This window comes from Phragmites australis, chromosome 9 (assembly GCF_958298935.1).
Source record: "Phragmites australis chromosome 9, lpPhrAust1.1, whole genome shotgun sequence".
Classification (NCBI taxonomy): domain Eukaryota; kingdom Viridiplantae; phylum Streptophyta; class Magnoliopsida; order Poales; family Poaceae; genus Phragmites; species Phragmites australis.
The window spans coordinates 125,266-147,423 of record NC_084929.1 but is presented as its reverse complement, the minus strand read 5'-3'; the positions used below and the strand labels follow the sequence as shown (position 1 = coordinate 147,423).

General features: G+C 45.0%; 1 protein-coding gene and 1 long non-coding RNA gene across 8 annotated transcripts; one reads left to right on the top strand and one right to left on the bottom strand.

The window, feature by feature from the left end:
* Positions 1-1,607: 1,607 nt before the first annotated feature.
* Positions 1,608-6,041, bottom strand: LOC133928219 (uncharacterized). Of its 7 annotated transcripts, none has more exons than XR_009911416.1 (4): positions 5,411-6,041; positions 4,546-4,670; positions 4,394-4,440; positions 2,184-3,609 (listed from the first exon to the last, which is right to left on the bottom strand). It is a non-coding gene; the product is annotated as an uncharacterized LOC133928219 (long non-coding RNA). The 7 variants fall into 7 exon arrangements; XR_009911413.1 differs by having other exon boundaries at positions 2,185-3,609; positions 4,394-4,435; XR_009911415.1 differs by adding an exon at positions 1,608-2,173 and having other exon boundaries at positions 2,629-4,670.
* Positions 6,042-19,172: 13,131 nt separating this feature from the next.
* Positions 19,173-21,853, top strand: LOC133928217 (L-type lectin-domain containing receptor kinase IX.1-like). The gene is made up of 2 exons (XM_062374445.1): positions 19,173-20,768; positions 20,858-21,853. Exons 1-2 carry the CDS (start codon positions 19,339-19,341, stop codon positions 21,597-21,599), a joined length of 2,172 nt encoding a protein of 723 aa, XP_062230429.1. The 5' UTR covers positions 19,173-19,338; the 3' UTR covers positions 21,600-21,853.
* The last annotated feature ends 305 nt before the right edge of the window (positions 21,854-22,158 follow it).

The window sequence follows — 22,158 nt, the reverse complement described above, 5'->3', positions numbered from 1 at the left end:
ATAGCCAAATTAAACCATCACTTTATTCACTAAAATAAGATGATCAATATGCATAGATGCTTGTCTTGAATCTCAGGTTCTTCCTCAGTCACAAACTCGGGATCAATCTCTTGCTCAACTTCGAGACTGTCCGGGCGTCATGCTCTAAATGAATAACATGATGCATGTAATTAGAATTGATGTCATGAATAGAGATGTGCCTGAAAATTGGTAGAAATGTAGAGCACTGAGTTTGTTGATTAGAAATGAATTCACAGGCGTTCTCCAAGATTGGACCGTGCTGAGAAGAACCAGTCATGTTCTCCAAGCAAATCTTATTTGGAAATGAATTCACAGGCGTTCTCTATTCATGAGGCAAATCTTATCTCTCTGTTCAGCTGTCACGGTATCGAGCAGCAAAAGCAACCAGTCAGTAGTCAGTACCAACCTGTAGTCTTCCGGACCATGCAACGACGTCCCGATTAGGGGCACATGGCGAAAGTCCAAAAGCCACCACCACAATCCTTGGTCCGAGATTTTTCACCCTGTGGGATGGCGCATACAGCAATCAGTATTCGTGCCAATGCAACTAATTAATTTGACCACTAGTTTCATTTGTACCAGAACAAGAAATCAGGAAAAGTAACCACACTTTCATTCGTGGATACAGCGTGTTGTGCTTCAGGATCGGCTGTGAAAGAGGAAAGCAAAGCATGATTAATTTGGAAATTTTTTAGAACATATATTGCCACTAGCCACACCGTGCAGTTTAACTTCTTTTTTACATGACAGAAAGCATAAGTGAGGTGTCGGGGTCCTAGACTATTGAGAACATAGAATTTATGCTTAGTCCTGAGTTACTTTATCAGAATATCTTTAGTTATATTATCTAAACAAATTTTGTTTAGATATGAAAAGATCATTAAAATTCAGAGTTTTGATTCTCAAAAGAAGAAGAAAAACAGAGTTTAGAATTGAATTACTTGCCGGAAAATAGTTGTGCTGACGTTAAAAATGAAATGTACCCTAGTAGTTTTTTCAATTACAAAGTGACACATACGCGCACACACCACTTAGAAAAATTGTATTACATATTACATATGTGGGTTTCTTTAGCTAGGGGTGGATTTTCTCCGTGCAAAGAATTGGCATATGATATTATTTTACTTATGCATGGGTGCGACAGTTGGCACGACGTGCAAACTTGTCAAGAAATTGTGCAGTTAACAAGCTTCGAATTCTCGCTGTGCGTTGAACCTCCTTTGTATCCTTGTCTGATTAGACAACCTTGCTCGACGCAATGCGAAGCCCTTCAGGCCCGTCGTGTACTCTTAAACTCTCCTTCTTAGTTGAAAGTAAGAGCTCCTACTTTCCTTGTGAAAAACAAGCTTTGAATTCACTGAAATATTGTTAGGAAATGAAATTCTACCCTCCCAAAACAAAATTGGCAGCCCGTCTGTGCTAAGTTTCAGAGTATCTGAAGGAGATTCAAACAAACAAATGGCAGATGTCACAGCGTCGCAACATTCAAAAATAACAATGGCAACATTTTGGCACCAATGATGCGATAACAGGAAAATAGAAATGCAGCAATCTCATGTTAGAAAATAGGGTACAATCTAGAGGCATGAAAATTTTAACGAGATTCAGTCAAAGCCTACATCATCTTATTGTCTCAATTCAAATTACATTGTGCGGTGCCCCTATCATTATAAAAGACTTGAAGTACCGGTGTCCAACTACCACCATAGAAACAGTAATCACAGACAGGCTGATCGCAATCATGCTCTGACCAACACAGCACGATCCATCGGGCAATGCTGGGCCACCACCTCAGCACGGTGGGCTGGCAAGACACGGCCCAAACAGGCACGACCCGCTTGGCCTGCTAGGCACAAGCCTTCTTCTTGACGGTACCATAGTCAACTAGAATGATGACACGGCCGATGCCGCGTGGCTTGGCGAAACGCTCGTTCAAAACGCAGCAAGTGCTTTTGTTGATAGAGACAGAGAGACCGAGAATCCAGTTAATCCTGACAAGCACGACCAATTCAACATGGGGCTTTTACCAAATGCTGCCAGTTAAGATCTCACAGTAATGATCCCTGCGTTCATGTGATCATGACAATAGGGGATGCCGAGGAGATGGCGATGATGTTGGTCTTCATGTTTTTCCTTCTTGATCCGTGTAACACTGGAGTAAAGTAATCGAAGGCTCAACTTGCCGATAATATCGATAATTCAGAGTCTAGCCATGGCCCAAAAGATTGATATGTTGTTAAGTTTTGCTTCATGGTGAATGTATATTTCAGAAGGTTTGGAGTAACAAAGTGGGAGAACCAACTGAAGGGTATTTCACATTATAATGACCGTACAATTCATCATGTAGTTTTCTAGGAAATTAATCGTACACATAACTTTGAATGTTTGTGGCCTAAAATTGGTTGGACAAAAATTCATCTTGACTATATCAGAGGAAAGCAAGACGTCATGGTGTCAGTGCACATCTCCTGGCAAAGGCCAACTTAACAGATCATAGGAAACTACCGTCTTGAGGTATGACATGACCTGATTGATGTGTGATCCAGTGAGCTTACTATATATAGGTCCACAATAAACTTAATAAGAGGTAGACTGCCAGATGTCTACCTTTCCATATGTAGCAATGGTGTTTCTTGTAACATGTAGTTCGGTCTTCTTAAAAATCTTGTTTAGCTGAGCATTACACCCCAAGCACCAGTCTGACTAACCTGGCAAAGGTAAACCAGTTTGATTCAGTGACTCCAATTTGACTGAAGACTGAAAAATGACTAACGGAGCTAACACAGACTCTAAGATTTCGCCATTACATTCTGCAGAACATGGTCCATGATTTAAACAGTATCCTCTTTTTTTGTCAGCGATGCAGAGAGTGCACACTAAGCATGCACAGAGCCGAATTAAAAAAAAAAGCACTTCATGGAGCATGATTGAAGAATATAACAAACCGGTGTACATAACTTTGTATGTGTAAATAAATAGGAATTAATTAAGCAATAGAAACTGGAAAAAAAATGCATGTAGAGTCTGGTGACCCAAATTGGCAGCTTCTCTCGTTTCTTATGGTCCAAATTATTTCTGTGCAGGAAATATTATTTTCATTTCAGCAGTTCAACTTTCAAAATCCACTATTGTCCAAATTCATAATTGGCTATGTTTGATTGTAAATAAGTACAATTACCCCTTACGGACAAATGTGTATACGCCGTATTAAATAAATGCCTGACTAAGGTAATGCTGTATTAAGAATTTAGTATTCAAGAAAAGCATCAGAAAGAAAGTTACCTTCGTAAATTTGGCAGCCCTTAGATCTAGGTGGTCTATCACTTGTATTCCATAACATATTGCTATAGTGTGTCTCAAAGATTGTAAATACCATAATCAGGAAATATTTCTAGAGCTCCTTAAGACGCTTTGGTTGATAGTATGAAGAAACCCATAGGGGAGGTTCCCATACAGAATGTGAACAAAAAAGTACAAACGGGGAAAAATAGAGAGGCAGAAAGTTACGTTTTTTGAATAAAAAGCACGTAAAATCCAATAATTATTACCTTGCTCAGGGCATTGTTGCATGGGCCTCAATCTTTTTCTCTATAACCAAAACCACAAGATGACAAAATTATATCAGCTGGGTACTGAACTATAAGAAAGCACCAAAGTGCAATGTAAATCCTGTGCAAGGAACATAAAAAAAATGACATTTCAAATCCCAGTCCCACCAACACAATTAAACTGTCAAATGAAAAAAGTCAATAGCAGCAGCAGAGTAGCCATGTAGCGATTAAATTCTGGATGCTGGGATAGCTGTCTAGCAAACAGGGCACAAAGCGTTTAAATGGTCTTAAAACATTGAAATAGCCATGTAGGGATTAAATTCCTGTAAGAAGTTACTAACACTATAAGGCTTCATACAAGAATGAGGCAAGTTGTGCCTATTTCTCTCTAAGAAATCAGAGCTGGCATGTGTGGACGATGAAGGATAATTTTGCTTCATTACATCACCTTGGAGCCCTTTTTAATCCCTTGGCAAGCATCTGCCCACATGGTATAGGGCAGGACACCGTACTATAGATTGATGACGCTGCCTTACATTGATTTTAATCAAAATGACAAATTTTGATGTATATAGATGTGGATCCTATTTAACAAACTGAATACTTAGACCTCACAAAGAGAAAGATATCAATTGGAAGACTATATTCTATCATATCACTAAGGCAAGAGTGCAATATTTGACATATGCACAATATTTAAAACTTGAAAGAGGCTGTAAAACATGCGAGATCTGTGTCCACAACCTTGCATTGCCAAGACATATTACAGTCCTGAAATGAACAAAACTTGAGACCTCAGAAGGAGGAGGAGCATAACATACCTGTAATGAAGAGCCCCTTTGGGTTCCCAGCAAGACTCGATTCTAAACTTTGTTGAGAAGGACGGCAATTATTAAGAGATATTAGAAAACATATAGAGCTAAAAAAAATTATAGCTTCAGTAGTTGTATTACTGAAAGTAGCATGACCTTACCATCTTCTTTCTCTCTGTTGCTATGATGTTCACGGTAAAAACGTAGATTAATATGTCAGAGTGGTGATCATAGGTGATCACTGCAAACATGTGGCAGTATTGGTCACGTAGAGGAGTTTGTTCTCCTGGAACAGTACAGAGTAAATAAATTGCAAAGGGAAAGATGGAAGGCTCCAAGCATCAGCACAGCAGGAGCAAAACAGGCTCCCAAAAAATCACCTTGAAAGCTGAAGGCAGGTAGCAAAAAGAAGTTCAGTCATCATTCTTTCTCTATTACCATGCAGATGCATGCCATGTTTTAGAAAAATACACGAGAGCAATGACCACTGTACAGCCTATCTGGTCCCTCTGACCAACTTGTTGTTACCTTCTACATCAGGTTAGAAAACTAACTGGAAAAATGCTTCAAAACAATGTATACTGTATAGCATACCTAATCAATTGAACAAATGTGTGGGTGCAATGACTACTGTATAGCCTGTACACTGCTGTGCATCTCTACATGTCAAAATTAAACTAGGCGTCGTGATTCAGCCAACAACTCCAAAATGAATCAGGCTGCATATCTTTCCAGTTATGTAGAATGAATGTGTATGGTTAATAGCAAAATACAAACAAAAGAACTCTGAAAATGCACTCATATTGCTATTCGTTAGTTGCAGACATGAATCATCCTAACATCCAATCTGGAGAGGGCAAGCATAAACGATTAAGTTTAGTGGCATACATCATTTGACAATGTAATTGCAATTTAAACCTTTATTCTTGAACATCTAATCACAAAAGGTGTGAGATTTGAACAACTGCAGACAACAATTCTGCCACATCAACGGCCATAATTGAAAGCTAATGCTTACACACTCACCAGGCTCTTCAACTCGTTCTCACAGACCCCACCATTGGCAGATCTGATCATCTGTGGCATCACTGCGTCAGGACCTTGCTCTTGAGGTAATCCTGCGTCCCGAACAGCTTCCTTACCTGCAACCGCCAGAAATCCACAACCACCCCAGCAAGAAGATCAACTTTAAAGCATTTCTTGGTGGAAAATGGCAATAGAGAGACAAGGGGGATGGGAGGACAGAACAGGCATGGCCAACGACGGGGAACTCGATTCTGCACGGAAAAGCTCCCGGCTGCTAGGGGCTCGATCTTGGCACCGGGGCCCGATCTGGGGTTCCGTCGTTGCTCAGCTTGTCGATCTCGCGTGTAGGAGCAAGCATGGCCGACGGCTTAGATGATAACCTAAATAAATACGCTAAAATTTCTTTTTTTAAGTGTCCAAGAGACGCACATACTACACTCACGTCATATGCACACACGCGTATACGTCCATCACACGCTAGAAAAAGATCGAGAGACTCGAGACCTACAGTGTAGGAATGTGCAGTACCACTCAATACATACGCGTGTGTACTTAGCTTAACCTATATTCAACCCGGGCTTAGTGCAAAAGCCAGGAGTTTAACTCCCAACCTGGCCGCTCGCACACTGCGAGCAACCACCGCGCGGAAAACGCGTTCACCGCTAAAATTTCTAGAACTAGGAAAGAATTTGTCACGGATATGGCCTATGAGTTGGAAAGCGACTGGACAGACGGACCGTGAGGCCCACTCGGCTGGCTACTGGGCATATATGAGCATGTTCAGCAGAAAGAGAAGCATCAAAGAATATTACCGAAGCAATCATCTCCTTCCTCCGGCTCTTGTCTCCCTCCTTTGAACTCTTCTCGTCGGTCTCCTTCTCTACTGCTCTATTCTCTCTTCTCAATCCCTTCTCCGTACCCAGTCTAGTCTTCTTCTTTATATCCCTAAACTCTCTCTACTGCAATCTGAGTACCTTATGAGTGGATATTGAAGTGTTCTACATGCCATTATGCTGTTTGAGGGTGTTGGATCGTTGATTTGGTTGATCAATTGAGTAGGGATCGTGACAATTGGTATCAGAGCCGATGATTCCCGGAGCTGTGGTGCGAGATGTCCAGGTTTGCTACTGGAGGAGGTATTCAGGGAGGAGTTATTTGCGACCTGTTCGGTGAAATGTTGAACTAGCTGGACACTGCCCCAGGCTGTCTTCTTCACGTCACCGTGAGCCTTATGTTGTACCCAGTGACCGAAGAGGTGTTGCACACTAGATTGGTTCGCAAATACATCCACAGATGGAATCAAAATCAGCAGTGTGTCAGAAATTTCAGCATATTGGGGAAAAGTTTGAAGAGCACCGGTTTTTGTTTGACATGTTTTTGCCTGACACTACCAATTTTTCATGTCCAGATCTACATATGTTGACCTAACACGCACGAGGAGAGAAAATTGAAAAGCGCAAGATAACTAATTAGCAATTCCTGAGGAAACCTAACCAGGCAAAACGACAATCCATGCTTCCCAACATCTAGCATCAACTGTTGGAATTGATCTCGGCTCTATCCTAACTACTCAAACCGAACGTGACCAAGAAAGAAGGAGAGTCCGTCCCCCCTCTCGTGCTCTGATCGGGAGCACAACTAATCCATGGTTATGGTTCCACCTTGTGTAGCGCCATAAAAACAGAAGGGGGGTGTCAAAATAACACTTGTATGCTGTTAATTGAATTTAGCTAGTTAATAGTTTGTATCAGTTCAGTGCATAACTGACCTCAGTGGTTGTGTTTAAGTTGTGTTTTGACATGGGTAGTGTAAGTCAAAAAGCATGTCAGGGTCTTTAAGTGGTAGAGTCAGTCGGCTAGTGTAATCAGGCTGCAGGTTGGACAAACCCGTTTTGCTTTCTCTGGCCACTAAGGCCATATCTTTGTAATCACTCTTTTGCTATAAATAGAAGAGCAATTCAGAAAAGCTGAAGGCAGTTTTTTTGGCAGCACAAAAACTCTCCAGACTCCACTACTTGTGTGCGTGTGTTCTTGCCCCTGGATCCAACAATTGGTATTCAGAGTCCGTGTTGGCGAGTCTGGGAGGGATGTCTACTCCTCAACCAAGGTATTCTTGGACACCAGTACACCATGGACGACATCGATTGCCATCGCCTCCTCCGCACCGACAACGCCACCATGACGATGGTGGGTGAGAGATTGTTGTGCAGCGCGTGGTGAAGGAAGCGACTGGCTCCGTCGTGTATCCGACGCTCACCAAGATGAACTACACCGAGTGGGCTATGGTCTAAGTGAACCTACAGGCGCAGGGCTTGTGGGAGGCCATTGATCCCGGTGACGCCGACTTCCGTGACGACAGGTTGGCCTTGTCGGCCCTCATCTGAGTTGTGCCGCCAGAGATGCTATCCTCGCTCGTGGTCAAAAACACGGCGAGGAAGACTGGGAGGCCATGAAGATCATTCGCGTAGGTGTTGATCGTGTTCGATAGGCAAATGTGCAGAAGCTTCGCCAGGAATTCGGGGACATCGAGTTCCGGGATGGGGAGTCGGTGGACGACTTCTCAATGCAGATCACGGGCATCACCAACAACCTCCATGTTCTCGACGACAACATCCGAGATCAGGAGGTGGTGAAGAAGATGTTGCAGGTTGTCCCGGAGCGTTTCTTGCAGGTCATAGAGTTTTCAATTATGGATTGTGGTTGAGTATGTGGGAGATGGATGAGTTGGTCTTTGTTACTTATATGTTCATAATAGTTCTAATTATTTATGTTCAGTTGGTTATGGCTGGGTAGAATTATGTTGCCATTGGTTAAGTTAGTTGCTCACACATATGTGCTTAGGTTGCTTATTGCTTATGTTTAACTTAATCATGTGGCTTTTTCTTGCTAATGGCTCAATGCATAATCCTTGGAGTCGAGTTATGTATATGTGCTCTATATGGTTTAAGTCTTGCGAGTACCTTCGTACTCATACCTGCGTTTTCAGGTGCTGTCGGTGAGGAAGAGACGGTGTTTGGCTACTTTATGCCCGCCGGCGATTGCGACGGGCAAGAGTAGTTCATTCTACTCTCGGAGGTCGTGCTTTTGGGGTGGAGCCTAAGGGCATGTGGCTCCACTCTCATTTGTTGTATAGGTTTATATTTTCGCTGCATAGTTGTTGTTATCTTTTGTTGTAAATTGATGCAAATGGTTGCATAACTAAAGACTTGTAATATAAATGTTAATTACTCGCTCTTTATTAAGCTATATTGTGATGTGTTATGCTGGAAAGGCATGTGTTCCGATCTTGGGTACAAAACACGTGCCGGGACTACCGGAACGGTATTTTGATTAATCGTTAAAGTCGTGATTAAGAAATGATCGACATAATGATTAATTAGAATACTGTTTTGTACCCAAGATCTTGGTTTAATGAAGTAGCCCAAAAATGATTAGGATGTTCTTCAGTAAAGTGTCAAATCCACTAAGCAACCCACCAAAGTTTCTTTTATGCCTCTCCATGATTAATATGTATGAAACTACTATATTATGCCCCTAAGTGTAATGCGTTGATGGTTGTTGTACTTATATTGCTTGTTTCCGTATCATGTTGTTTCATAGCATGATGACTTTGTGACTTATTTTGTATCGACGCAATCAACGAAAAAGGTAAGAAGGTAAGAAACGTATCCTGATGGTGATAAATATCGGGGGCTCAACCAGTGCGAGGTAGGGGCCTAGTGTGTCCCGTACGGTGATGGTACGGAAAGTGAATACGTTAGCAATAACGTATGAACATCCACCATACGATGGTAATTATGATCGTCTACCCATATGGCGATTACATGGGGTGTCCCGTAAGGCGACGGTACGGGAAGTGAATATATTAGTAACAACGTATGCAAATGTCACTTGTGCAACAAGATGCACAAGCACCGTTCGCGTGAATGTTTATTTTTTTTCGTGCGAAGGGTGATGTATGAGATTATGATGCTTGTTTGGGGAGAGATGCACTCGAGAAAGAAACGTATAGTTAAGGGTCGAGCATATTTCCATATTCTATTGTTCATTTTGCACCATGCCTTTGAACATGCATTTTCATCATTATGTAGTATACAGATCCAAATAAGCGAGGTCCGACATAGCAAGGTAGCATTAGTTGGAGTTTGATCTTTCACCTATGTCAGAATTTAACCTTTCACCTCTCTTTCTTCTCATCGTCATAACAGGATGAGAACCCATAGCAGTTTGGGTGATCTTTCTGAAGGTTCCAGTGAGAATGACCCGCCTCCACCGCCGAGCATGGCGGAGGTGCTTATGCAAATCGAGCAAAACCATCAAGCTCATACGTCGCTCCTCGAGGCTCTCGTGCACAACACGGCCCCTCAAGGAGGACGTGGGGCCGGGCGCCGAGATGACTTCTCGGATTTTCTGCGAACTCAGCCGCCAACTTTTACGCGGGCTGAGGATCCTCCGGATGCCAACCACTGGCTTCAGACTATCGAGCAGAAGCTCGCTCTTCTTCGATGCGAGGAACACGAGAAGGCGCTCTTTGCCGCTCATCAGCTTCACGGCCCGACGAGTGCGTGGTGGTCTAACTACTTGGCCATACACCCCGCCAATCATCGGGTGCCTTGGGCGGAGTTCCATCAGGTATTCCGGGATTTCCATATTCCTAAGGGTCTTATGGAGATCAAAAGAAGGGAATTCATGGACCTCAAGCAAGGAAGTAAACAGTGATGGAGTACGTGCAGGTGTTCAACCACCTTGTGCAATATGCTCAGGATGAGGTCGACACCGATGAGCGGAAGCTATACCGCTTTGTTAATGGCCTCAACTCAAAGATGCAGGACTGGTTTTTCGCACACGAGTTCACCGACTTCAACAAGTTGGTGAGCACGTCCCTCACGGTGGAGTTCAAGCTCAAGAACCACCAAGAGGAGAAGAAGCGCAAGAGGGGTCTGTCGCCTTCCGTGGGCAGGAGCTCTTAACGCGCCCGCACGGAGAATCCATCTCCACCATCTCACATGTCGGCCTCGACAGCTCCACGACCGATGTGGATGGTGCGGCGCCCGTCTTTCTCCGCTCCACAAGGGCAGCCTGCAAGACCCATCGGCTCTCAAGTGAGCGTGACAGGTGGCCCCGGCGGCTCGTGCTATAACTGCGGCCGTGTCGGTCACTATGCTCAAGATTGCTCATATCCAAAGCTAGGAGCCGTGGTGACCGCTCCAAGGCCACCACCTGCTCAGTCTGCACCGCAGTCCTCTCAGGCTACGCATGTCCCCAAGCATGGCTGAGCGCGTCACACCACCGCTAAAGGAGTTCACGAGGGTGACAACGTACTGATGAGTATGTTGAATATGAGTTTTAATTCTGTCATCATTTCTGCAGTTGTTCTATTTGATTCTGGGGCTTCTCACTCCTTCATAGCGACGAGTTACGCTCAGCATAATGGGCTGAAAGTTAGCACCACCCCTACACCTTATCTCATAGATGCACCCGGAGCCAAGATTCTTATTAATCAGTGTGTGACCAACATCGGTGGTTATCAATGATACATCCATCGGCGTAAATTTGTTAGTAATGGACTCCAAAGGAATAGACGTCACATTGGAGATGAATTGGCTCGCTAAGAATAATGCTGTCATGGATTGTGCTCAGATGACCATCACCCTTAATGGTATGTCCGGCACCCGAACTCATTTGAAGCTTAAGGGAGTTGATCCTTGTTTGTATGACCTGAAGATCGACACCACCACAGATCTCATGAATATCCCAATGGTATGTGAATTTTCTGATGTCTTTCCAGATGAGTTGCCAGAAATGCCACCCGACCGAGCAATGGAATTCTCGATTGATCTTTTGCCTAGAACGGTCCCGATCTCGAAGAGGTCTTACAAGATGCCACCAAATGAATTGGTAGAAATGAAAAAGCAGTTGAAGGAGTTGCTAGAGAAGGGGTTTATTCGTCCGAGCTCCTCACCTTGGGGATGCTCGGCACTTTTTGTGAAGAAGAAGGATGGTACCCTGCGGATGTGTGTGGATTATTGCCCGTTGAATGAGGTTACTATCAAGAACAAGTATCCGCTTCCTCGTATAGATATTCTATTCGATCAGTTGACTAGTGCCTGAGTTTTCTCAAAGATTGACTTGAGACTGGGCTATCATCAAATCAAGGTCCGACCAGAGGATATTCCAAAGACAGCTTTCTCGGCTCGTTAAGGTCTTTATGAGTTTACCGTCATGTCCTTTGGCTTGACGAATGCCCCGACGTTCTTCATGTACTTGATGAACACTGTGTTCATGGAGGAACTTGACAGGTTCATCATGGTTTTCATCGACGACATTCTTATATATTCCAAGACTGAGGAAGAGCATGCAGAGCACCTCCGTGTTGTACTTGGTCATGTTCGAGATCACGAACTGTATGTCAAGTTCAGCAAGTGTGAGTTCTGGCTCAAGGAGGTCGCTTTTCTAGGACATGTATTGTTTGAGAACGGTGTTCCAGTTGACCTGAGCAAGGTGCAAGATGTGCTCAATTGGGTGCAGCCCAAGAATGTCACCGACATTCGGAGTTTTCTCGGACTTACAGGTTATTACCGCCGATCGAGAATTTCTCAAAAATTGCCAAGCCCATGACTGAACTATTGAAGCAGGGGAATGTATTTGAGTGGTCAGATGAATGCAAGTTAGCTTTTCAGACTTTGAAGAAAACTGCTCACGACCGCTCCCGTTCTTGATCAACCCGAAGTGGACAAAGGTTTCGACGTCTATTGCGATGCCTCCCGTATAGGCCTTGGATGTGTCCTTATGCAAGAGGGTAGAGTTGTGGCGTATGCCTCACGCCAGTTGAAGCGCTATGAAGAGAACTACCCCACTCATGACTTAGAGCTTGCGGCAGTTGTGCATGCTCTTAAGATCTGGCGCCATTATCTGTTGGGCAATTTGTGCTGTATCTACACGGATCACAAAAGCCTCAAATATATCTTCACTCGGGTGGATCTGAATATGAGGCAGCGAAGGTGGCTCGAGTTGATCAAAGACTATGAGCTGGAAGTTCATTATCACCCTGGTAAGGCGAATGTGGTCGCCGATGCATTGAGCCGAAAGGCTCATTGTAATTGTCTCTTGGTCAAGCTCAGGAATGCCACACTTTGTGATGAATTCCGTCGGCTTGGACTTGAAATAGTCCCGAATGGTTTTCTTGCTAATTTGGAGATCAAGTCCACTCTCCTGGATGAAATCAAAGCCGCTCAGAAGAATGATAAGGGAATGGCTCGAATCTAAGACAAGATGAAGGAAGGCAAAGCCATGTGTTTCTCTGAAGATGACCAAGGTATTTTATGGTTTGGGAATCGTCTAGTGGTTCCGAGGGTTGAAGTATTGAGGAAGAAAATCCTGGATGAAGCTCATGATTCATTGCTATCTATCCATTCTGGGAGTACCAAAATGTATCAAGACCTCAAGCTGAGATTTTGGTGGACTCGCATGAAGCAAGAGATCGCTCGATATGTTGCTGAGTGTGATGTCTGCCGCAGGGTGAAGCCCGAGCATCTCAAGCTGGCCGGTACGCTCTAGCCTTTGCCTATTCCCTCTTGGAAGTGGGAGGAGATCGACATGGATTTCATTACTGGATTGCCGAGGACTTCTCATGGGTATGATTCAATTTGGGTCATAGTGGACCGGCTCACAAAGTCAACACATTTTCTCCCGGTAAAGACTCGATTCAGTGCCAAAGATTATACGGAGTTGTATCTCACTCGAATTGTGTGCCTTCATGGGATTCCAAAGAAGATCATTTCTGATCGGGGCACTCAGTTCACTTCTCATTTCTGGAGGAGCCTTCATGAGGCTATGGACACCGAGCTCTTCCATAGTACCACGTATCACCCTCAAACTGACGGTCAAACCGAGAAGGTGAATCAGATTCTGGAGGACATGCTCCGAGCTTGTGTTCTCACTTATGGAAAAAAGTGGGATATATGCTTGCCATTCGCCGAGTTCTCCTACAACAACAATTATCAAGCGAGTATTGAGATTTCACCGTTCGAAGCTCTGTATGGCCGAAGATGCCGAACGCCATTAAATTGGTCCGAGCCCGGCGAACGGGCTTTCCTAGGTCCAGACATGGTCAAAGAGGCAGAAGAGTATGTTCTGACTAATCAGAAGTGTCTCCTCACAGCACAATCGTGATAGAAGAGCTATACGGATCGCCGCCGGAGAGAACTTGTGTTCGAGATTGGAGATTTTGTGTACCTCAAGGTATCTCCACTCAAAGGGGTTCGCCGCTTCCAAGTCAGAGGGAAGCTAGCACCTCGATATGTGGGACCATTCCAAATTGTTGCCCGGCATGGAGAGGTGGCCTATCAATTGGACTTGCCTCTATCCCTCTCTGCCATTCACAATGTCTTCCATGTGTCGCAACTGAAGAAGTGCCTTCGAGTCCCAACCGATGTCACTGGTGCGACAGTTCAAGAGTTGCAGCCGGATCTCTCTTATTGCAAGCATCCAATTCTCATCCTTGATGGAGCGGAACGCAAGACTCGATGTTGCTCAACTAAGTTCCATAAGGTTCAATAGAGTAATCACTCCGAAGATGAAGCGACATGGAAGCGTGAAGATCGGTTTTGTGCCGACTATCCAGAGTTTTTCCCCAACCTGTGAGTAATGCTTTGTTCCATTTCTCACAGCACGGTATCTTCTCACAGAATAGTTCCTGGAGTCACCGTACTCCTCCCCGACTCATTCCGAATATCGGAACGAGATTCTTTTAAGGGGGGGGGGGGAGGTTTGTCACATCCCAAATTCCGTAATTACGTAATTAAGCTTAATCATGCATCATTAGCATCATAATTAAATTTGAGGTAAAATATTTTGGCACACTAGAGTACTTCGTTTTGAGTCAATTGCATAAGAGAAAGAAATTTGGGGCCAAAAAAATGAAATTCACAGTTAAAATAGACCCCTTTTCTCCAACACGTGGGCCCCACAAGTGGCCCCACCATCCCAACCACCAAAAGGGGAAGCACCACCTGCTCCCTCTCTCTCCTCCCTCACTCCCCATGCCTCCCACCCGAGCAGCCCAGCTGCTGCTGCTGCCTCTCTCTCACTCCCTCTCAAGCTCTCTCACTCTCCCTTGGATTTTCTGTCTCTAGGAGCAAGATCAAGGTACGCATGTGGTATCTATGCGATCATGAGCTCATAAGCTATCCATCCCTCCAATTTGTTTGCTCTTTCTCGAAGGATTCGAGCCGATTTTGACTCATTTTGGTGTTTAGGGTCGAAACGCGAAGAACACCGGGTTTTTCGTCTCCCAAGCTTTTCCTCCTTCAACCAATGGTCTCTAAGCTCAGCAAAGCATCTTGGGTAAGTCTCTTAGGCTTCCCATGGCGTGAACTCAAGTTTTGGTCGATCGATTTCGAGTTGGAGTGAAGTTAGTGAGTTTTGAGGTTTTGGAGCAATTTTAGGAATTTTGATGAAATTGAGTTAGGAATTGAGTTGCTAGGTTCATGAGGGTGTTCTAGACTCTATAAACTCTTCTAAACATGTTCCCCTTTGACTTGGAGAGGCTTCCAAATCAAACCGGCCAATTTTTGCCCTCAAAACGACTGTTCTCGAGCCACCCGGAGTATCCGGGTCGCAACCCGGAGGATCTGGGTGACCCCAGCCAAAAATGACAGAGGACCCCCTCCCTAAGGGTCACCCGGAGACTCCAGTACCCGGAGTATCCGGGTTTACTGTTCATCAGAGGTTTTTCCTATTTGTCTACCTTTACTGAAAGCTTGGAAAATTCATAGTTAATTCATAGGAGCTCCAAAAATTATGAAACTAATTTTGTTGGCTTCGTAATAACCTCCTCTACCTTTTAAAAATATCCCCAGCCATTAAATAGTTAATTAAATTTCTGAGATTAATTAATTAGGTTAATTCTTCATTAATTCACCATTAATTCTCTACAAGTTCAAAATTAGCAAAACTAATTTTTCTAGTCTCCTTATGACTTGTTCTAAGTAGGAAAAATATTTTCATTCTTTATGTGACATATTTTATGATAATTCATCATATGCATATTATAGCATGTACTATTGCATTTCACTTATGCTCATCATTGGATGCATCTTTCTTTAGTGAATAAGGAGCCGGAGTGTGATACGACCGTGGTTGAAGACAACTCTAATCTTCCGGATTTTTGCGAGTGTTGCTTGGGTAATTTTAGGCAGTCACCTGAGCAGCAAGGCAAGCAACTAAGCATATTGCATCCTTGTTCATTGAATGAAGTTTAAAATTCATAAATTATGCTTATGTATATTGCACGTTTAGCGAGTCAGTATCGGGTATAAATGGGTAGATCCTATGTTGGTTGCATTAGCTCCACCTTATGATATTGTTTACCCGCATCCTTGTAGCTTTGAGAGCATGTTGTCGTCTAAATATAAATTCGACTTAAGTGCTTAGCAATGCATAGGTCACCCGTAGAAGTCGAGCGGTGGAATGTTTCATCGTTCGAAAGCTATATGTTTAATTGTTGTTCACGATAATTTTAACCTTGATGGGTTGCTGATGATGGTTGGATGAGTGTTGAGTATGAGGCGAGATGTGGACGGTGTTAGAGGTGTTATTTTTTGCTCCGGAGGAGTTCCTCGGGGTAGTTCGGGAGAGGAACCTGGACACCGTAGATCGCTTGCATTGTTTAAGGCCGTCCATCGGTGCCGTTGGCTTTAGCACTTACCTTACTCACCACATACCGATCTAATAGTAAGGCAAGTTGAATACCTCTGTAGCTGTGATTATTTGGGCATGAACATCGATAGTGTGAGCGGGCGGGCCTGTAAGAGGTGCGAGTTTGCTTCGAGAATAGTTCTAGTACCTCCGCACTGAGCGATGCACGATTCAAATGGTTGAGACTTATTAAGAAAGGTTCATACGAGTACCTCCTTGTATAGACCTGTGTGGTCGCATGAGCCATATGGTCCTGAAGTCGTGTGGGTCCAAGAGTATCCCCTGTAGGGTGTAAAATTATTTTGAAATACCGCGCTCTCGGTCATGAGCATGCTATTGTTTCATCCGCATCGGTCGTAGAGTTTTCGATTATGGATTGTGGTTGAGTATGTGGGAGATGGATGAGTTGGTCTTTGTTACTTATATGTTCATAATGTTTTCAGTTATTTATGTTCAGTTGGATATGGCTGGGTAGAATTATATTGTCGTTGGTTAAGTTAGTTGCTCACACATATGTGCCTAGGTTGCTTACCGCTTATGTTTAACTTAACTATGTGGCTTTTTTCTTACTAATAGCTCAATGTATAATTCTTGAAGTCGAGCTATATATATATGCTCTATATGGTTTAAGTCTTACGAGTATTTTTGTACTCATGCCTGCGTTTTCAGGTGCTGCCGGTGAGAAAGAGGCGGTGTTTGGTTACTTCGTGCCCGCCGGCGATGGCAACGGGCAAAAGTAGTTCATTTCACTCTCGGATGTCGTGCTTTTAGGTGGAGCCTAAGGACATGTGACTCCACTCTCATTTATTGTATAGGTTTATGTTTCCAAAGCGTAGTTGTTGTTATCTTTTATTGTAAATTAATGTAAATTGTTGCATAACTAAAGACTTGTAATATAAATGTTAATTATTCGCTCTTTATTAAGTTATGTTGTGATGTGTTATGTTAGAAAGGTATATGTTTTGATCTTAGATACAAATATGTGTCGAAACTATCAGAGCGATATTATAATTAATCGTTGAAATTATGATTAAAAAATAATCAATATAATAATTAATTAAAATACTGTTTAGACGATAACTCGTATACTTAATAACGACAAGTTATCAGTGGAGGAAGTGGCCGTCGCCTCCGCGCCGTCGAGCAACGCTACAAGGCCAGGAAGGTCGGGAAGACCGACGGCCAGGGTCGCTGCTTCTCTCCGAAGAGGAGTGGTTGGTGCAGCTCAAGCTAATGGAGGACGTCGCCGGTATGTACCTCAATTCGCAGGGGTCTCTTTGGATCTCCAGATGTTTGCTCTGGGTGGAGGAAGAGAGGACCGGGGTGGGGGCGCTCCGTTTGTTCTAGCGAAGCAAAGCAGAGTTGTGTTGGTTTCGACGGTATAAATAAGACAATGAGGCTGCCGACTAATAAACGAAATAAAAAAAAGGTGATGCCTGTCGAATAAAAAAGGTGCTCGTGCATGTGCATGTCGAATAAGAAATGAGGCTCATTCGGTTGGCTGGAGTAATCGGCCATCTACAACAGTTATCTTAAATTTTCATCCTTAAAAATATTATTATAATATTTTTTATCATTATTATAATATTCCTTATTTTTTCATCTCCAACATCTACCTATTTCCTACTTTTTACTCTCGTCCTCCTTCCGGTCCGTTTTTCTACTCTGGACCCACTGTCAGCCTCTGTAAACAGTACAGCTACAGAAGTTGCTACAGTGTTACTATGGTACAGTAACTCCGCAGATTTCCATTTTCTTTCTCCGCAGTACTGTAGCACTCGGTCCCGATAGATGCTGCAGGACTGCCACAGTACCGTAAAATACTGTAGCTTCCGAATCTGTAAATTTGAGAGGAATGCTAGAGTTGGCCTTAGCGCACCAAATGCTCACCCAGACCGTGTCTTCCGGCTGATCCATCGCCTCAACCCAGTCCCGCGTCAACTCCACCGAGTCCATCGCCAACTTCACCGAGAACTTTCAGCGTTGCAGCAGCAGCGACCCAAAAAGGTGCGGCTGCAGAATAAACAACGAGAAAAAAGGGGCAATGTCTTCACTGTTCATGCATGTGCGTGCTGAATAAAAATACTTGTCGTGCGATTCGATTGGCTGGTGCGTCGGCAGTATTTCAGTGTCCGGCGCGAAGCTAAAACAGAGTTTATTGGCCATAAATATCTAAATATTTATATATCAATTATAAATATAATATTCTGAATATTAAAAATTTTTATCAAGAACTCCTTTCGGTGACTCTATCAACTAGTTTCTTTTTTTCTTTCTTTTTCGCTGTTAGATATATATTATTATCATATAATAATAATTGAGTACAAATAGTTATGAAAATTGAAATAAAAAATCATCAATAGTTGATAACTGGTATAAAGTTGTAAAAAAATTGAATCAAATAAACGAAATTATCCGATTAGAGATTAGATCTTGATTCGATTGAGCATGAGGACTATGCCTGCTGGCGATGAGGAGGAGAAGAGGGGAGAGGAACGCGTGAACAATGGCTTACCACGATTGAGGTTAGGGATTATGTATTTGTCAATTTTGGACAAGGATCTTGAGCGTCAGAGGAGGATCAGGTGAGCTGATGCAGATGTGTCGTTTTGGACGAAGACACGAAAAGTTCAAGAGGAGTGGAGGGGAATGGGCGAAAGATCGTGATCACTGTTGCTACTAGGAATTAGGATCGGTTTGACTGGGATCGACTATGACATAACTGCAGTACCGCATGATCAAGTTTACGCACGATGCTTCGTTAATTTGGAAACGATCCATTATCTATGATTTAGCTGGATTAGGTTACTAAGATAATCTAACGTTAGGCCTTAAAGACTCACTTAAATTTAATTGCTACTTACTAATAGACTGTACAGTGTATAGATTTAAATTAAATTGATAAATAATAGGACAGACCAATACATAAGCATACCTATTTGAGACCTTGGATTTCGGGGGTCCGGGCGATCGCCCCACCCGCCCTGCCCCAGCGCCGGCCCTGTGCGTCGGTTGGGTGGCCTCAAAGGACGCGGTCCAAGAGTTGGTGGTCTCCAAGACGCGGCTGGTGCACTAATGGCTTCACGTGGTCCCTCAAACAACTTGAAAACAAGAGGTGCCGATTAAGCCAAAGAAGTACTACGCCCTTGTGCACTTGTTCTGGTAGACTCGCTGTTGCAAGTCAAGCCGATCAACTGCTACGCCCTTGTGCACCTGCTCTGGCCGGCGGCGATGGCCGGCTTCTTGATGATCACGTCGACAACCACTTGCGCCGTCGGCCTCATCTTCTTCTCCGTCTGCTACCTCCCTGCGGCTCCTGTCGCCGCCTTGTCCTTCGACTACCCCACCTTCGGCCCAGAAGACAAAAACGACATCAGAGTCGAAGGCGACGCCTACATCAGCGCCGGGTGGATCGACGTGACCGCCAACAGGCTCACGAGCATCGCTCACAGCAAGGGCCGTGCGTCGTACAACGCCCAGCCGATGCTCCTCTGGGACAAGACCACCGGCGAGGTGGCTAGCTTCACCACGCGCTTCTCCTTCGCCATCAACATGGACCTTTCTTCGTTGACCATCAACAACAAGGGCACCGGCATGGCCTTCTTCCTCGCCGGCTACCCGTCGAGCATGCCGGCCGACTCCTACGCGTACAACATGTGCCTCACCAACCAAAGCGCGGATGCCGTGGCCACCGGAGACAGCCGGTTCGTGGCGGTGGAGTTCGACACCTTCAACGACACCATAGCGTTCGACCCCCACAGCACCTACGACCACGTCGGCATCGACGTTAACTCCATCAGATCGGTGGCCACGGAGAGCCTGCCGAGCTTCAGCCTCCGCGGGAACATGACCGCCGAGATCAAGTACCACAACCTCTCGAGCATCCTGGAAATGACGCTATGGCTGGGCGATGGAACACGCAGGTACCTTAGCCACAAGGTTGACCTCAAGAGCGTGTTGCCGGAGAATGTCTCCGTTGGCTTCTCCGCCTCAACGTCCACATCCACGGAGCTGCATCAGCTGTATTCTTGGTACTTCAGCTCGTCGCTGGAACCCAAAGCCGCACCGGTAGTAGCTCCGCCGCCGCTACTACCACCTTCCCCGACCCCGAGAACCTCTGGTTCCGGAAATGGCGGAGTTATAGCGGGAGCCGCCGTCGGCGCAGCACTGTTCCTCGTGCTTCTCTTCGCTATGGCAGCTCTCTTCGCACGACGGCGTCGGAGCAAAAAGAGGAGGGAGGCAGAAGAGTTGGAGGACATAGGCGGCTCGGACGACGACGGGGACGAGCCGATCATGGAGATCGAAATGGGGACGGGGCCGAGGCGGTTCCCGTACCACGAGCTCGTTGATGCGACGAGGAGCTTCGCGCCGGAGGAGAAGCTCGGGCAAGGCGGCTTCGGCTCGGTGTACCGAGGTTACCTGAGAGAGCGCGGCCTCGTCGTGGCCATAAAGAGATTCGCTAAAGGATCTTCCATGCAAGGGATGAAGGAGTACAAGTCGGAGATCAAGGTGATAAGCCGGATCCGCCACCGGAATCTCGTGCAGCTCATCGGCTGGTGCCATGGCCGCGACGAGCTCCTGCTCGTCTACGAGCTCGTGCCCAACCGCAGCCTCGACGTCCATCTCCACGGCAACGGCACCTTCTTGACATGGCCAATGAGGTTATTATCCTCATCGATTTTTAATCTAAACTTAAGCCTGTGATGTGAGGCTCAAAGCTGATCACCAAAATTCATGAACGCTGCAACAGGATCAAGATTGTTCTTGGGCTTGGATCCGCACTGCTCTACCTTCACGAGGAGTGGGAGCAATGCGTGGTGCACCGCGACGTCAAGCCGAGTAATGTCATGCTGGATGAGTCCTTCAACGCCAAGCTAGGCGACTTCGGGCTCGCGAGGTTCATCGACCACGCCGTCGGGATGCAGACGATGACCGCCGTCTCGGGCACGCCGGGCTACGTCGACCCCGAATGTTTGATCACCAGCAGAGCAAGCGCCGAGTCCGATGTCTACAGCTTCGGTGTCGTCCTGCTAGAGGTTGTATGTGGGAGGAGGCCAATGAGCTTACTGGACAGCCAGAAGAACGCCGTCTTCCGGCTGGTCGAGTGGGTCTGGGACCTGTACGGCCAGGGAGCCGCTCTCGCGGCGGCCGACGAGCGTCTCAACAGCGACTACGACGCGGCGGAGATGGAGCGTGTCGTGGCCGTTGGGCTCTGGTGCGCGCACCCTGACCCACGCGCGCGGCCATCCATCAGAGCAGCCATGGCCGTGCTCCAGTCCAACGGTCTGCTGCCGGAGCTGCCTGCCAAGATGCCCGTGCCGACCTACGCGCCGCCAGTGTCCTTGCCGGAGGGCCTCTTCTCGTACAGTGCTTCCTCTACAGGGACGACGTCCTCCAGTTTGACTCAGTCGTCGACGACGAGTGGCTCCTCCGACGCGTCCACTTCAACCGGAGTAAAGGACTCGTCTTCGCTACTCAAACATCAGTACTAATAAATAATAATACTTCATTTGATTTATTTTTAATTTAGAATTGCCTGAGTTACTTTTGGTTTATTTTATTGTTTCCGTTGTTTCTATTTAGAAGTGGCCATGATGTGTATCATATGTGTCGCGGGACTAGCAAGGAAGGTTATTTTTTTATATTTTAAAATTTTATTTTTTTATAATATTATTATAGTATCCTCTAATATTATTATAATATTTTTTATTTTTTTATCTTCAATAAATATCTTATTTTTATCTTTTATTATTCTTCTTCTTTCTTTGATCAAAAGTCATCCTGTGTAAACAGTGCTGTGAAACCGATAAACAATATTATAGATACCTAAATTTAGAATATCCCATCTTCTCCTCACATCACTGTAACACTTAGTACGAACTCAGCGGGAGCAGCAACCGTCCCTCAGTCGAGTATATCCTTGATGCTATTTTATTGTTTCCGTTGTTTCTATTTAGAACGTTGAATTGGTCATGGGTCATGATGTATGTGTCGCGGGACCTAGCAAGTAGCATATTTGGCTGGCATTGCAGGAATTTTTATCTACCCCAA